This window comes from Lipotes vexillifer, unplaced genomic scaffold, assembly GCF_000442215.2.
Source record: "Lipotes vexillifer unplaced genomic scaffold, Lipotes_vexillifer_v1.1 scaffold827, whole genome shotgun sequence".
NCBI classification, from domain to species: domain Eukaryota; kingdom Metazoa; phylum Chordata; class Mammalia; order Artiodactyla; family Lipotidae; genus Lipotes; species Lipotes vexillifer.
Window position 1 is genome coordinate 435183 of NW_006773114.1, and position 16526 is coordinate 451708.

Consider the following 16526-nt stretch of genomic DNA (forward strand, 5'->3'; position numbering starts at 1 on the left):
TTCCGATCTGCGGACTCTCAACGACTGCACCACCAGGGAAGCCCTAGAAGTCTTTTGAAACAAAATTGGGTAAAGGGAGAAGACGATGCTACATGTGCTCACAAGTAAATTTTCCCCCTTTGTTCTTCATAACTGCCTAAAAGAAGGCTCTTGTCAAATTTTTCTGTTAAATATTTGTACATGTAGGTTTTCTATAAAAGAGTCATCTGTGTTTCACAGTTTTTTCCCTTGTACTTTAATTCTTTCTTCTTTATAAAACTAGAAGCCCAAGGCATCTCTCTGCACCTAAATGTCAAGGCAAATATGCTAGTTGTTTAGATATAGTAAATATAATTGTTTTCCCACCTAATCTGATGGAAGCGAGGCCCCTGTTTGTGTAACATCTAAGTTGTTACACTTATCAGTGTGCTATGCCATGAATAAATGGTAGTAACCTTAACAAAAAATAATAAATAATAATTATGATGACTAAAACTCATTTAACAGTTACTAGGAACCAGACACTATATTAAGAGATTGACATGAATTTATATAAAGAATTAAAACGACCCTATGAGAAAAGTATTCTTTTTATTTAAAACTTAGGAATACTGAGTTTCAAAGAGTTAAGTAAATCCCTCCATTTCATGCAATGAGTAAAGGATAAGACTATGACGTCTGTCAAGGCAGCTTTGTTTCAGAGTCCATCAACTTAATGACTATCTCACTGTCTTCACCATGAGTTATATTTTGTGCTATTTTTTGTTATATTGTTACTCAAGCTAAGTATAATTATAAGCCATTTCACAAGGTCTTTAACAAGAGTAAAACACCTACAAAGTAGGAATATGTTCCATTTACAAAAATGGAGAAACAGAAAATGAGAGAAGTTATTTCATTTATGCCTCAAATAACCTTGATGCACTGCTTATCGTATAGCATGTGGGTGATAACAGTGCAAAACTTCACAGCTATTGAAAATGTTCTTAAATTGTGGTTCTCATCTTATTTAGGTGATGTTACAAGACAACGATGTCTCTTTCTCAAAAAGAAGTGATCCATATTTTTCTCTTTAATGACACTGACAAAGTTCAATGGCACATAATTGTTCAAACTGACACAACATTAGGCATCATAATTCTCTAAATTTCACAAACCTGAAAGTATTTCCCTGTTAATTTTTTATGGTAAATCTGATTATACCCTTGACTGTCATGCTTCATAGGCTTTTTTTTTTTTTGGTAGAAATTATGTTGTAACTATTTACAGTAGTAGTTTAAGCTATAATTTTTACTACATTAGCTGTTGCCCACTGTTTCATATTGAAGTTATTAATATCACAGACTCATAAATATGAATTATTAAGCTAATTCTCTGAAATCCCAAGGAACTTAGCACTAAGTTAATGCAGCTTTGCAAATGAAATAAGCACATTCAACTGGCACCAATTCTGAGTATGTGTATCTATCCAAACAGTTCTCTGCACGGTGGTAATTCTTCTAATCCCTATAATTTATTCATCTCAGGATACACTCCAAAGCATTGTTTGCATGTGTTATCCACTAGCTTTAAAAACTATTCATTATTGGGAGAGAAGAGTTGCAACTCTTCAGAAAGGTTTGTGGCAGTGATGTTTGTGCTGAGGAACATTCTATTTGCAAACACTTGTAACCTAATGAGTAAAATGAAAGAGGAGTTGTGAGGATTCAAGATTTAAGTACTTTACCTCCAAGATACTCCCAAGAGCTACACTACAATCACTGTAACAATTCCAGATTTCATTCCTGAAGCCAGTGCATACTCAAAGTGGAAAGAAGCCTGTAATTGCCCAGTGGAATTCTCAAATACCCTTAAATTTGCTATTTCAAGCCACAGATACCAAATGGACACAAAACTAATGACCCTAATTTTCATCAGCTTATCAAAGCTAGGTTTTAAAGTGATGAATGTTTCTCCTTATTCTTGGTGTGAACCATCCATAACAACTTAAAAGAAAACTGAAAAATATTCCTTGGACCAAAGTATCACTCTACTAAAGGAATGTCGCTCAGCTTTTAAAGGCAGTGCAAGCCCTCTGATGTCATCAGAAATGCTGACGTCAAGTTTTATGTTACAGGTCATTCAAACAGTGAGTGCCACGGATAAAGATGAGCCCAAAAACGGACATTATTTCTTATACAGCCTTCTTCCAGAAATGGTCAACAATCCGAATTTTACCATCAAGAAAAATGAAGGTAAATACATTAGCATTGCAAAACAGGGTAGAATGTACATTGGAAAATAGGATGTGATTTCATAATTTGACTGAAAATATCAGTAATTTTTCTCCACCTATGAGCAGTTGAAACTTAGCTTATCAGCCTAAAGGCATGGTAATTACATCACTTCCTCTTTCCAATATTGAAACAATAGATAAGGGAATTGTGAATGTGCAAGTTAATTTTATCCCAGGGAATACCTCAATCACCTTACTTTAAAAAAAAAATGGACAGTAAGATTTAACCCCTGTGAAAGTTCCAGTAATTTTACTGAGATATCTGATGTTATCCAAGTACATTATACCGAGATATCTGATAGAGGAGGGGCTGGCTTATACTTTGCAGTTGTTAAGTTTTAATTGAATGTTTACCAAGTTTTTAGGGAAAGCCTATTCTAATTTCGTCTGGTTTGTGGGTACACATTAGAGCTATTTGTTTTAAGCCTGTACCAACTTTGACAAAAGCAATTAGATCAGAAAATCCTTCTTGAAGGACACTCCTTATCAGTATTATTTTGGAGCTAATATGAACTGATTTTATTCTTAAGTCTTTTACTCACAGAAAACATTTAATCCATTTCATTATTTCTTGAGAACCGAGCTCGGATTAACCATTTCCCTTAACTATTGTCTATTACATATGAAGATCACAGATCATTTGAAAAAAGTCTATCTGTGCATTTTTCTTTACTAAGCTGCTGTACATTTAACAAGGATTTTTAGCTGTCTGTTTTGGCTCAGAAGTATTTAAGCCTTAGTTTCAGCTGTTTCAGAATGATTAGCAGAATAAAGGTATTATCTGGGGCTGTCTTCTGGCTTTACTATAGGCATTTGTTTAGATTTATGGATGGTCTATGTAAAAACTATGCTCAGTTTGAAGAGTAACATTTGTCTCAGGACACTTGGTTCATTTTCTCTGTTCTGTTTCAAGGAGGTAGTGAGTTTTGGTAAAACTTCCTTTATGAAGTGAAATAACATTTTATGGCTCTTGTTAAATATATTCTGGCCTTACCCTTTAACAAAATGCTACTTAGTTCTTTGGGGATGCTTTGATAAAGTGGATGCAGCACAGAAAAGGAAATGAGAAAGCTATTATATAGATATTACTCATTCAGCTGGCTTCCACTATTATAAACATTAAGGAAATGAAATCTTGATCTTTCTCCTCAACAGAGGAGTTACATGTGTTAGCCTCCCTGAATTAGGAGCTCTAATCCAAGTACATTGTCTTTGTTTTTTGGATAACACTGCCAACATTTCTTTCTTTGTGGAAGCCCTGTGACCACGCCTAAGATGAGAGCCCTCTCGGCAATTCCAAACTGAGCTGAAAGTCTGTGCAGAAGTGTGAGCCATGCTTACTTTGATTGTGAGCTAATAGGTATTAGTCATTATTTTTGCATATCAAATGCCCTACATTTAAAGATTCCCTGGGAAGAAGTGTTTTCCCATCCCAAAGGTCTGAGCTCCTTGGCGCTTTCTGTGCATTCTGCAATTTCAAGATGTGCCCATTACAGGTATGGCCCGTCAAAGACACTGCGTAAACATATGTTGGATGAATGAAAGGTAGTTACTGGGTGCCTGTGAAAGTGTAGTTTTCTACTATATTTATTATGCCCTAAACCCTTTAAAGAGGAGACTTTAGTCCTACAGTAGATGAATTTCAAGTGTTTTCTCTAATTTTTAGAATTAGTACAAAGTAAAAGTTTGTACACCTAGGAAAAGGCTTCGTGCCGCATCACACATTTCAACAAACCCTGTAGTAGAATATTTAAAGGCATGTGGATTATCTGTTTTATCTTGAACCTAGAAAATAGGATTTAAGTTTTGACTTACTTCACGGGTGTGTGTGTGTGAAATAATTGCAAAAAAAAAAAGATGCTAGGTATCACAAAATGGACAGAAAGAACACTCTCTGGGCCATGATTGTTTATTTAAAATTATGTGTTGATTTATTTTGCAAAGAGTGACCATATATTGTCCCAACTGGGATATTTTTTAAAGTGAAAGGGGTTGCTATTTACATTTATGCCTAGAAACACCATAAACCAGGACTGTCTTGTGTAAACTAGGACAAATGTTCTCTGTGATTTTGGATTTAGGATCCAAATATTCAACATCTCCATAGAATTAATCATGAACACAGGTCTTTGGAACAGATATGTCAAGTTTATACTCTATCGCCCTTTTCCTGGATCAGAAATGCATGAATTTTGTTTCACTTTTTTGGCATCTGGATAGTTTCCATGAAAGTAGGAAAAAAACACAGTTTGTCTCCTCTTAACATTTAGAAACAAACAATGGAAAGAAGTTGTCAGGTTTAAAATGGTGGAGATATACTGATAAGAAGGTAGATAAAAAGATGTCTTGTGAGCCTGTTACTCATTCCTTATTAATGATGAGAGAACACAAAGCAACCAAAAAACCTCAAATACTAGACATTATTTATTTTAAAACTATGGTATATTTTATGTTTGAAACATAAGAGAATCAAATGATAAACTCATATTCAGAATTGTTTTTCCTTCTTCAGATGGACTTTAAAATGGTCAATAGGTGATGTTTCTCCACTGAGAACTTCATGATTTACAAGCCCTAGCCCAGCAGATGAAGGTTAATATTTTGAGAGAGCCAATATATTCAAATCCATAATTGAGAGGTGGATGAACCCTCTTTTTAATTGGATCTTTAAGGGAGATGGTTTTAGTATTTGGCATTTTCTAAGAAACTTGCAGCATGTCTTTCAATTTGAAGTTGCTGTGATCATTCTCCTCTCTCATTCAACTTGGTCCTTCTGCAATTTTCCCTGACTAATTCATAATCAAAAACAAAATGAGACAGAAATTAACTGTCTCTTGTCTCCTATACAGTTGAGTGATTTCATAAATAATTCTCTTTCTGAATATATGAGAATTATATTTCTGCCAGAATAGGAAAGCAAACTTCAATACAGATAAAGGTGAAAACAAAGGTCAAAAATGTGATGAGGGCTTCCCTGGTGGCGCAGTGGTTGAGAGTCCGCCTGCCGATGCAGGGGACGCGGGTTCGTGCCCTGGTCCGGGAAGATCCCACATGCTGTGGAGCGGCTGGGCCCGTGAGCCATGGCCGCTGAGCCTGCGCGTCTGGAGCCTGTGCTCCGCAACGGGAGAGGCCACAGCAGTGAGAGGCCCGCGTACCGCAAAAAAAAAAAAAAAAAATGTGATGAATCACATCACATGTACACACCAAACAACCACAACACCTTGAATCTTCTCAATTATACAGCTCAGACATAGGTCTCTTCATCTTCCAGTTGGATGAATTTATAAACAAAAGGAGTTTGACTGACAGCATTTCAGTAGTGGCTTCCATTCTAATTGTGAAAACAGAAGACACTGAGCAGTTATACATTAACAAGTCAGGGAAGATAAACGAACCTTTTCCAGATACAGAAATCTCTTGCAAGCGGAAAATGTGAGGTCGGCAGAAGCATGATCTTCACCAGCCTGCACGCTGTAGTTAGAAGATTTGATTGAAATTGCCAGAAAGCAGGCTGCAGACATGGGAGTCTTCATGTTTTATACTGGAATATTTGAATCACATGTGTAGAGAAATAAGGATAAACGTAAAACTCTGCCCTAAAGAGGGTCTGTGGGAAGGAAAGACATAGACTTGGCCTTAGTTATAGCTTGATTAGGCTTAAGGGAAGACAGAGGAGAACCAGAGTATCTGATGACACTAATATTTTTTATTTTCTCCTCTTGATGACTCTTTTTTAACCAAAATTCTATTAACAAGAACCTCACTCTAAAGGCATGATTGTGATAATTAATTTAGATAATGGAGATGGTGATTAGAGCTTTGAAATAATTGTGTCTTGAGTTATCTCAATATCCATTCCATGGTTACCTGTTTAGAGTATAATTCATGTTTTGTTTGGTGGGGTTTCCATCTCAACTCAATGGCCAACTTCAATCACTATGTGTTTCATGTCTTTTTATCCTCTAGAAACATCCCTTGTGAGAATACTGACTACAGGCAAGTTATTTTAAGCCTCAGTTTCGTCATCTGTAATACCAGATACTACCTATCTACCCCTTAGGTGTGCTTTGATGGATATGAGTAACTGAGGGCTTAGACAGCTATTATCCCATGTCTGGCACATAGAAAAATACTCATCATGAAATGGGACAAGATCCTATTTATGTGAATCCATTAATTCCTAAATTTCCATGCTATGTTCCATCTCTTCATGGAAGAGATGGCTTATCATTCTCAACCAGGTCTCTTTGCAGCTTTAACTGTTGATTTTTGAATATTGTACAGTAGTTCTGAAATTGGCCTCACTGGTAGTTGTGAAACTAATGATCCTTACTAGTACGCGTTGCAATGTATTGCAGTCTAAAGGGCATTATCATAGAAACATAAAAGGGAAAAAAATAGGAAGATGAGAAGGTGGGGAAAGAACGAAAATATTTACCAGCCACGAAATAGCTGGGATTCCTGGACCTGGTTTTAAATATGCAGGCTTTTTTTTTTTCTCTCTCCTTTGCCAATATTAAACTCAGCTTTCTCCATAAAATGGCTAATCCCAATTTCCAATTCGTTAAGATGACATTCCATTCTAGCATATCAAGTTGTTTTAAGTCATCCACAACCTCCCAACACACAGACGCTGTGGGAATCATTTTGTATAAGCTGGAAAATTGGAGTCCTCCTTTCCTTTTTTGAATAATGTCAACTTAATTCAGACGCCTCTTCCCAAAACTAAAATTTACTTATTGAAAGTGGAAGTGGGTTTCCCACATTCCAAGCCAGCCAGAGCTGATCCTCAGCCCTCCATCCTCTCTCCAGCTGAATCCTCAGGCACACCTCTCCTGTATTCAGGATTTAGGTTTCCAGGCAGGCAGAGTCCCTTGTTCCTCCACCTTAAGCCAGCTCTGCCCCATCTGGGCTGAATTAGACCTGAAAAGCCTTGCTTGATTATCCACACAGCAAAGAGGACCTTGGTAAGCCAACTGTCCTCTTTCTGGACACCACCAGTTCTTGTTAAATTCTTCCATTACACCAAGCTGCTTTGCAACTAACAGAAGACTTTCCTAAATAACACCTCTTTCCCCAAGTGGTCTTTAAAAAGCCTCCACCCGGGCTTCCCTGGTGGCACAGTTGTTGAGAGTCCACCTGCCGATGCAGGGGACACGGGTTCGTGCCCCGGTCCGGGAAGATTCCTCATGCCGCGGAGTGGCTGGGCCGGTGAGCCATGGCCGCTGAACCCATACCTAAATCAAGTGAAAACTGTGTGCTTGGCTGAGTGTGATAGTGAATACCTATACACATATGCTTCTAATATGGTGACCCTGTCTACTCTGCTCACATAGTAGACTTTTCCACAGCATCAAACATTGATAAGAGGTCTCTTGCATATATGGTGTTAGCTTTTACCCATATGAAGTAAGGTGTTTCTCCTCAGTGTTAAATCATAAAAGGTGGTGCTCAATTTGCATGAAACAGAAGGGCCAACTGGGATTCCGAATATGCAGAATAGCATTATGCATACATGATCCAAAAAGGCTTCTGCTTCAGTAATTCATAATTCATTGTTTATGCTTCCAGCAATGTTTCGTTGATAAAAAGCCATTTATGTTTCATTTTGTCGTTTAAACTGTAATTAAGGACGATGTGCAAGCTAAGAAAAATAGATAACAGATCTGTACTTCCACTTTCTGAGTTGAATGTGACTGTATAGCTTGGTTCGGAAAACTAGATTTTCTTTGCTTAAGTAGTTTTTAGAAAACTCTTGTTATTTTCTATCGTCTCAGAATCTTTTTTGTATGTTTGTTTTTTTAAAATCATAATACAAAAGTACCCTCAGAAGCTAAGAATTTCCTTTGCAAAAACTGAAAATCCTAAAATTATTGCTCTGGTCAGACATAGCACAGCACAGTATCTATTTTTCAGTGTATGTTATAGAAGACAATTTAGTTCTGAGATTGCTGACTCCTATGGATGTAATTTAGATACACTGCATATGCTCATATGTGTTGCTGTCCATATGCTATTCAAAGTTATGAACTGATTCAGAGCTTTGCTGTCAATTTGCTAGCAATCTTTTCTGGTTCTTACAGAGAATTCTAATTCTGAGGATTTTTGAAAGAAAAACGAAGAGACACATGGGCACATGGTTAGTTATCTTGAAGTTATCTCAGTTATCTTAAAGATACCTTATGGCATAGAAACTTTTTTTTTTTTTTTGAGAATTTTGCTTTCTGAGACTTTTGCTTCAAAAGAAAAATAGAACAATAACGGAATAGATTGAACATTAGGGGAAGTAAAAAGAATTACTAGAGAACTTTTTATTGAATTTATCAAATCTTGTTTGGACCACTTTGTTGTTTTGTGTCATTAAAGAATCATGTTATTTACTGATTTACCATCTATTTGCAAGCATGAAAATAGGCCTGGGGATTTTATGTGTGCCAAATAAACATGACTGTCGTTTGGTAAGAACAACCAGATATTAAAATCGGATGTGGAAACAAAATGAGCTGTCAGTCTATGCAAATTTTCCTCTTCTAAAAAAGTTTTAAATGCAGTTGACAATCATTTCATCTCTTTTCCGCACAGAAGTTTGCATTTTGAATTAATTTGAGCACTTTACAGACACAACATTAGGCATATGTGGCATTCCGTCTAGGGATGTGACCCGAATATCACACCATGTGCTTTGGATCCTTCAGTTTATTAAAGTGTATAGAGAAGGCAGAGAAATAATTTGGAAACAGTAAAGGGGACACTTGCATAGATAAACATTTAAAAAGTTGACTTGGGATGCATTAGAATGAATGATAAATGAGAGAGCCCTTGTGGAATACAGAATAGCACAAGCTTCCTGGTTAATAATATTTAGTTTTGAATCCTAGCGCTTCTGCACGTGAACTGTGAGAACTTGCATGAATCACTGAATAACCTTGAGCCTTTATCTATAAACTGAAAGTAATAATTATCCCTATGTTGTTTTGTATAAGAAAATATTAATTTAAGTAAAAACATAAAAACATGCTAAGTTTAGTGTCTGGTAAATAGAAGGCACTCAATAAATACTAGTTTCCTTCCTCTCTTTCTCTCCTTCTACAAATTTGTGAGCCCCCTGAGCCTCTTTCATTCACCCAATGTAACGAACAAAAATATTAAAAAGGAACCTAAAATAAGGATTTGGGTGATAAGTAGTTATATGCTGTTCAACTGTCCCTTACCTGAAAGGCCAATAATTGAACCTACTGGTAAACACTGACCATGAATAAAGCAGGGGGGGAAGGAGAAATGGGAAAGAAGAGTATTTGGGTAACTTAAGTTGTTCTTTGAATATAACCCTCATTACCATAACATAATCAATGGATAAAAATAAAGAGTACCTAAAAATTGTACGTTTCCACAGGACTTGATCCAATTGCAGATAGCGCTCTATATATTGGCAAATGGGATATTTAAGAGTTGACAGAATGATATAATTTTTGAGCTAGTAGCACCTTAGTAAATAGCCAGATTATGAAGATATTAGATACTAGATACAGAGACTTCAAATGTATTTTTAAAAACTCGATAGCAGTGTGCTTTAAAAAGGCAACGACGAGAGACATCTATCACCCCAACTTTATTTTCCATCACTCTCTCCCTTCTACCTTGTTCCCGTCTTATACATCCTTTAGGTTGAACACGCAAAACCAATTATGTTTTTTATATCCCTTCCTTTTGTCTGGAATATACATCCTCTGCTCCCTCTATTTTCCATCTAGCTAATTTCTAGTCTTTCATAACAACCCAGGTTCCCCTCATCTGTGAGCAGAGCAATGGAGTGCTTAACGGTTTCTGTGAAGTTTGATTTGCTTTTCTCTGCAGGACTGTGATAACTGCTAAGGTAGACACGAGTATCTGTCTTGAGTCAAGGAGTATCTCCTCCACTGTCTTCTGAGGTTACTGATTACACACCATATCTTTATTCACTCATATATTCATTCAATACCTATTTATTTAGTGCTTACCACGTGCAAAGCACTACTTTGGAAATTCGAAATAAAACAGTGAATCAAATACACAATGTTTTTGTCTACTCCTGTACAGAGTATTTTTGTTCTCCTTAGGACTCAGTCTTATACTAATTTGAATTCTCAGAGAGAACAGCTATAATTTAACATGGCTTTTTGTCATACAATGGAGACATTCACAGCCTAGCCTGCAAAATACTATGGTATGAGGAGGAATGATCACACATTCTAGTTTCCATACTGTCATAAACAATGTTCCATTTTAAATCTTACCCAACTTGTGAAACTGGTTCTATATAAAGAGTTAGGTTTTCCTAGATTCCATCTCTCCCATCTTTACAAAGCATTTGGCTGATCGGGGCGGTGACACACACCTGTACTCATGAACACATGGTTCTCCTGTGAGTTTCAGATTGGTGTCCTCGTGATTCCTGAGCTTAGACAAACTATGCTGAACTATACTCTTTAACGCTTTTCTGCTTGCAGGGTCAAATAATTTTGGTAAGCTCTTTCCAAATTCACAGTGATCCACAGTCATCACTGCAATTTGTGCTGTAGCACTGTGAGCTGGGGCTGATGATTCTATTTTTGCAGGTCTATTAGAATCCATTCTAGTTTTGGTCCAAGTCTCCCTGCAAATAGTTCATGCCTTTTCCAGTTGCTATGCATAGCTGGTTTAGAGACCTGTCAGTTAACATGTTTTAGCTAACTTTCAATGTAGTATAATGTTTATTGAGGGCCCCTGGCAACTAGAGGATGGTATTGTACAGATTTCAGGACATCATGTTGGATTCATTTTCTATCTATTGCCTGTTCTGTTCCCTAAGCTGCCACCAGAATGAATGTGCTGATGCACTTCGTAGAGGAAGATAGTAATTGTTGTCCTTGGACCTCTTTGGTTTACTCATTGCCTTTGCTTTCATCCTAGTAGATTGCCTACTAGAATTTCCTCTCTCTGTTGCTTGAGTATATTATTCTCAGACTTTTGAAGGCTGTTTATCTTAAAGCAGTCTGAAAAAAGGGTGATATGGTACCTGGTGTGCTGAACACAATCATCCTTCTCTGAGTTTCCTGCTTTCATTTGGCCAGACAGGCACTGCTAGTTTCATCAAGGTCACACTGTGATATACTTCTCCCTGGACTTCAGTTTCCTCTCACACAAAATGAATAGGTTAGGGCTGGGAGCTAAGGACTCATCTATTCTAACATACTGAGCGTGCAAACCCATGGTATTAGGAGAAATAGTACAAACTTTGAAATCAGACAAATCCCACATCCACCAATTAATGAAGATGTGACTTTGGACAAGGCTTTTAACTTTCTTTAACAGACCGTGTTTAACTATGTCAAAACAAAATTGCTGGGATGAGCAAATGAAAGAATGTAGGATAAATGCCAAGGGCAGTACCTGAACTTAGATAATCTATGTATTTTGTCTTTATCAACCTTCAAAAGAAATAATGCAAATGGAAGTGACCTTTACATTAGAAATTATTGTACCAAATCTCATCCACATTAAAATACTGGATAGTATTATTAAAAGGTATGCTTCTACAATATTATAGGTTATATATAACCCATTGAGCAGGTTTCTGGACATGTTATAGAATTAAATTATTCCCCTACATCAAAATAACTCAATAATGTATGATACATGATTCCAATAGTTCAGAACTGGTAAGTCTTGCTTATCTTCTAAGGCTGGAGACAAGGAAAGTTAAGAGTTTTGTGAAGGTATTTAATTATTGGATTCAGTTTTGATTTACAGAAAAAAATCTCTCAAAAAGATAAGAGTTTGAACTAACTTGTGCAGAGATAAGAACACAGTTTGGGGTAGAAGTGCCTGTCAAAGTTAAGGAAGAATGATCGGATATATGAATAGTTTACTTAAAGGAGAAATAGGGAATTACCAAAAATGTTTTTAAAAGAAAAATGCAGTGAGACATTTTGTGGAGATTAATAAACTCTATGATCATAAGAGTTTGCTTGATTCCCAAAAATAAATTAGTGAAGTGGTTCTTCATATTTTGAGTATATCTGCATCTATTCTTGATGCTTTTCATAGGATAAAATATGTGTCTCACACTTTAAAGAGGTTTTTCCACACACACTCATGCATGCGCACAAGTTTACTAATGGCCCTAGGAAGTAAATCGATATAAACATTATGATCTACACATTATGTAGATCAGTAATAGACATATTTTAAATTTTTTTCTCAGTGCACAGTTTTAAATCTTAAAAAAAAAAAATAACTTTGGCCATATTCTGAAACATATTGTGAGTTGACATAAAACTTGCCTTTGTTATGAATGTTGGTAGGCTAAAGTTCAATAAAGAAAGTTTTAGAATGGTTAAGAGACAATTATCTAGAATTCATTATCTTTTTTGCCCAAAGAAAGAGAAGTAAAATGTACACAGGTAATTGTATAAAATTCACATTATGACTGGGTAGGCAAGAAACAAGAAGAAAACCTATACCCCTATATTAATCCTGTTATAACTTTTCTGTCTTTCTAAAATATTTATTCTAAAGTGGATGTTTAATTTTAATTTTGTAAGGACTTTTTTTTTCAAGGAATAATCTAACATTACATACCATGAAAACAGAATTGCTTACAAAATAACTTTCATTGAGAAATATAAAAACTGATTACAAAGATTATAAAGTATGCTTACATCTCTGTTTAGGATATTTTTTAAAAGTCCTGTGATTATTTTAAGGGGCTTCCCTGGTGGCGCAGTGGTTGAGAGTCCGCCTGCCAATGCAGGGGACACGGGTTCGTGCCCCAGTGCGGGAGGATCCCACATGCCGCGGAGCAGCTGGGCCCGTGAGCCATGGCCGCTGAGCCTGCGCGTCCAGAGCCTGTGCTCCGCAATGGGAGAGGCCACAGCGGTGAGCAACAGTGAGAGGCCTGCGGACCGAAAAAAAAAAAAAAAAAAAAAAAAAAAAAAGTGCTGTGGTTATTTTAAGACAAATCTGTACTTTCTTACTCTGTATGGGTTATATATCAAATTGCAAAAAAATAATAGCTAAAATTTATTGAGCACCTATTATTTCAGATAATTTACATAATATCTCTCTATTACTATATATATTCAGGGTGAGTGTTGTTATTGCCATTTTACAGATGAGGAAATTGAAGCTCAGATATGCTCACTGACCTGCCAGGTACAGAATGCAGCTTGATACCAAGCTTCTAAAGCTACATTCTCACCAGTAGCACCTGCTGCCTTTCAATGCCTTACACTATACTTCTAGAACATTTGCTCAGTAAAACTGTTGATATTTCATTTATAATTTTCAAACACTTGTGCTTTCATTTTTCAAACTATAGAACGTTAGAAACCAATAGCTAAACATCACAGAAGATAGTCACAGTATTAGTTACAGAAAACCTGGAAGCATCAAAAAAGAATACTAAAACAAATGATTTACTGTAGATATTGCAGGCCTACACAAAAAATTATTATGCCTACTGCTTAGTGAGCATCTACTACATGCCAAGTGTGATTCTAGACTGTGTGTGTCTGATCCTCACAATGGTCTTTGAAATTCATTACAGTGATGCTGAGTTATTAAGAAACATAGTAAAGCACTTGTTTCCTATGCTTAGGAAGAGAACAATGACTCTTGTATTGGGCTAATAGACCTGGCTCAGTCTTGCACAACTTTCCACCCTAAATTTAGTGAAGATATAGAAAGATATCTTTCTATATAGGTATAGAGAATGATATAAAAGATACAGAAAAATGAAAGCCACAAAAACTGATAGTCAACATGTTGCCAAAATCTGGAAGGACTGTCTAATTAAAAAGGTGAAAGATCTTGCTGCATGATCCTATTCAATGATCATACATAACCACTCAAATATATACACAATGCATTAGGACAAAGAGAACACAGATAAATCATTTAAACTTCTTTTTTAATACAAAGAGTCTAAAATGCATTAAATGGAAAGAAAAAGCATTTAGAAATATTTACTATTTTTTGGAAATGGGACTTTTGTAGTACTTCGATTCCACATAAACAGTTTTTACATACTTTTTAGTAATAGGATGTGACATTTACATGATCTAAAGTTAGGGGCACATAAATACTTGACTGGTACCTAGATTAGTATCCTTTCTTCCTTGGATATTTCTAGGGTTATTATGTTCATATAGAACAAAGTAGGGACTTAAACTAGGCCATACACCTCAATATAGTGTAGTGAATCATTTGCAGTGGAGATAAGCCAATCATAGTGGCCTGAAACCATATCAGGCCAACACACTATCTTTGCCTTTTTCTGACTGAAAGCCTAAACTCTAATCTGATGCCTTAAAACTTTAATGTCACCAAATATAATATATTGTTAATGAGATATATCATTAACATATATCCAGCTAAGAAAAATAATGTTCCACTAAAAAGCTGACAATGAAATACAGTGGCCCTCAGCTATAATACACACCCATATTTCACAGATATTGCAATCAATACGGTATTCTGATTAATAAACCTGAAGAAAAGCACATTAGCTTCTAAAAAGAACTGGAGGAAAAGAACAAGAACCTAAGTACAAAAATAATGCTGGGTATAAAGAGTATAAGCAAACTCTATAAGTAAAAGCTATAAAGAAGCACATTTCCAAAGGCAGTCATCGTTTTTATTGTATTACTCACTTGCTTAATCCCTTAATACAATGTCTTTCAAAATAAACACAGCACCATTAACAAGGAATTACTTATTTCTCTCAAAGCACAATTTCCAATGTTGGAATTGTAAAATGAGAATTTAAAATCCAAATCTTGGCTGTGCAAGATTCTCCTGGAAATACGTTACTGGAGTATGTGCTGGGTCTTGTTTGTAAGTATAGAACATGGAGTTTTAGCATCATAAAGTTTCTCTCATCAGGACCTTTCCTCCTCAGAAGGGTGATAAGAATGAGCAGGTGGTAGAGAACAGGAGAGTAGCGGGGTTTTTAGTACCATAATTCAGGTGGACCAAGTAGCAGAGTTAGTGGGTCCTTACAAGAGGAAAGAAGGAAACAGGTAAGAATGGAATTTAAGGGGTTAAACTAGCTATATAAAACCTTCCATGAAATGTATCCTAGGTCTCAATAAGCTGATCCCAAAAAGGGATAAGAAGGGTCAAATTAGTGAGGATGATATGGCAGGAGGGATTTTCAATTCCAAAACGTAAAAAAAACTTCTCACTAGTAGGGATGTAGATGTTCCCACCTGTGACTCTCCTTCTTAAGAGTAGCACCCAGCCAAGGTGCTTGTCCCATGGGTACCTATGGCTCCATAGGAGGGCAAAGATGAAAAGAACAAAATAAGATGTCAGGAGAGCCATCAGTCAGTTTTGTTAGGAGATTCGGGGAAACTTAGGAAACCAAGGCCAAAACCAGACTGTGGAGATTAAGCAGGTAGAGTCCATAATTTACTAGTCAATTCCCTGGGTCCCTGCGAGCTCCACTTTTTTAAGTCCATTGGATGTTGGGCTTATAGAAGCAAGACCATTCACATTACAATGTGAGGGTCTGAGCCTCTTGATATACAGCATGCATTAGTTTGTTTTCTTAGAGGGCTTAGAAGGGAAAAAGTTATGATGCAGAGAAAATTGGAAGAAAGAGGGGAAGCATGGGCTGTTCCAGCTGTGATTCTATTATCCTTGATCCGACAAATTTGTGACTTCCTTGGGCTTCTAATACATAAAATACTCTCAGAAGCAACAATGATGAAACTGAGCAATGACAGAGACAGTCACACAAGGTAGGGAAGCCATCTCCCAGACTCGGTTCTGACTATGGGCTGCATCGCTTGTTAGCTGAACTTTGATAAGTATTGCATTTCTCAGCCCGAGTCTCCTCTTAAGATGGGTACATCCAGGCATTACTTACAGTGTTACAAGGAGTTTAAAAAACAAACTATGTGACCTTAGAGTATATTGCATGGGCTCAAAGGGAAGATCAATAGATTGTGGCTGCATTTAAAAAATGTAAGAAACTGTTGAATGAATGCATGCATTTAATGTAGCTTCACACAGAAGAGCTTGTGAAGAGCTTACACCACTTCTCTTAAAAAAAGAAAAAAAAAAAACTAGATGGAGAGAGTGCATATGCTTATTAAAAACTTATTTGCTTACAGGTGACAGAAAAACCCAAATTACCTAAACAATAAATGTAAACTGGCCCAAATAACAAAAAGTCCAGAGTTTAATTGGCTTCTATCATGACCAGATCCAGGTGCCCCGAAGATGTTATAGGTCCCTGTCTTTCCCT

The 16526-nt window shown here is 36.4% G+C and overlaps 1 protein-coding gene across 1 annotated transcript in view; it reads left to right on the forward strand.

The window, feature by feature from the left end:
* Nucleotides 1-16526, forward strand: part of CDH8 (cadherin 8) — a 367872-nt gene that overhangs the window by 309247 nt on the left and 42099 nt on the right. The window contains exon 10 of the mRNA XM_007448016.1: nt 2096-2213. Coding sequence (XP_007448078.1) covers nt 2096-2213 — 118 coding nt within the window. The remainder of the gene's footprint in view (nt 1-2095; nt 2214-16526) is intronic.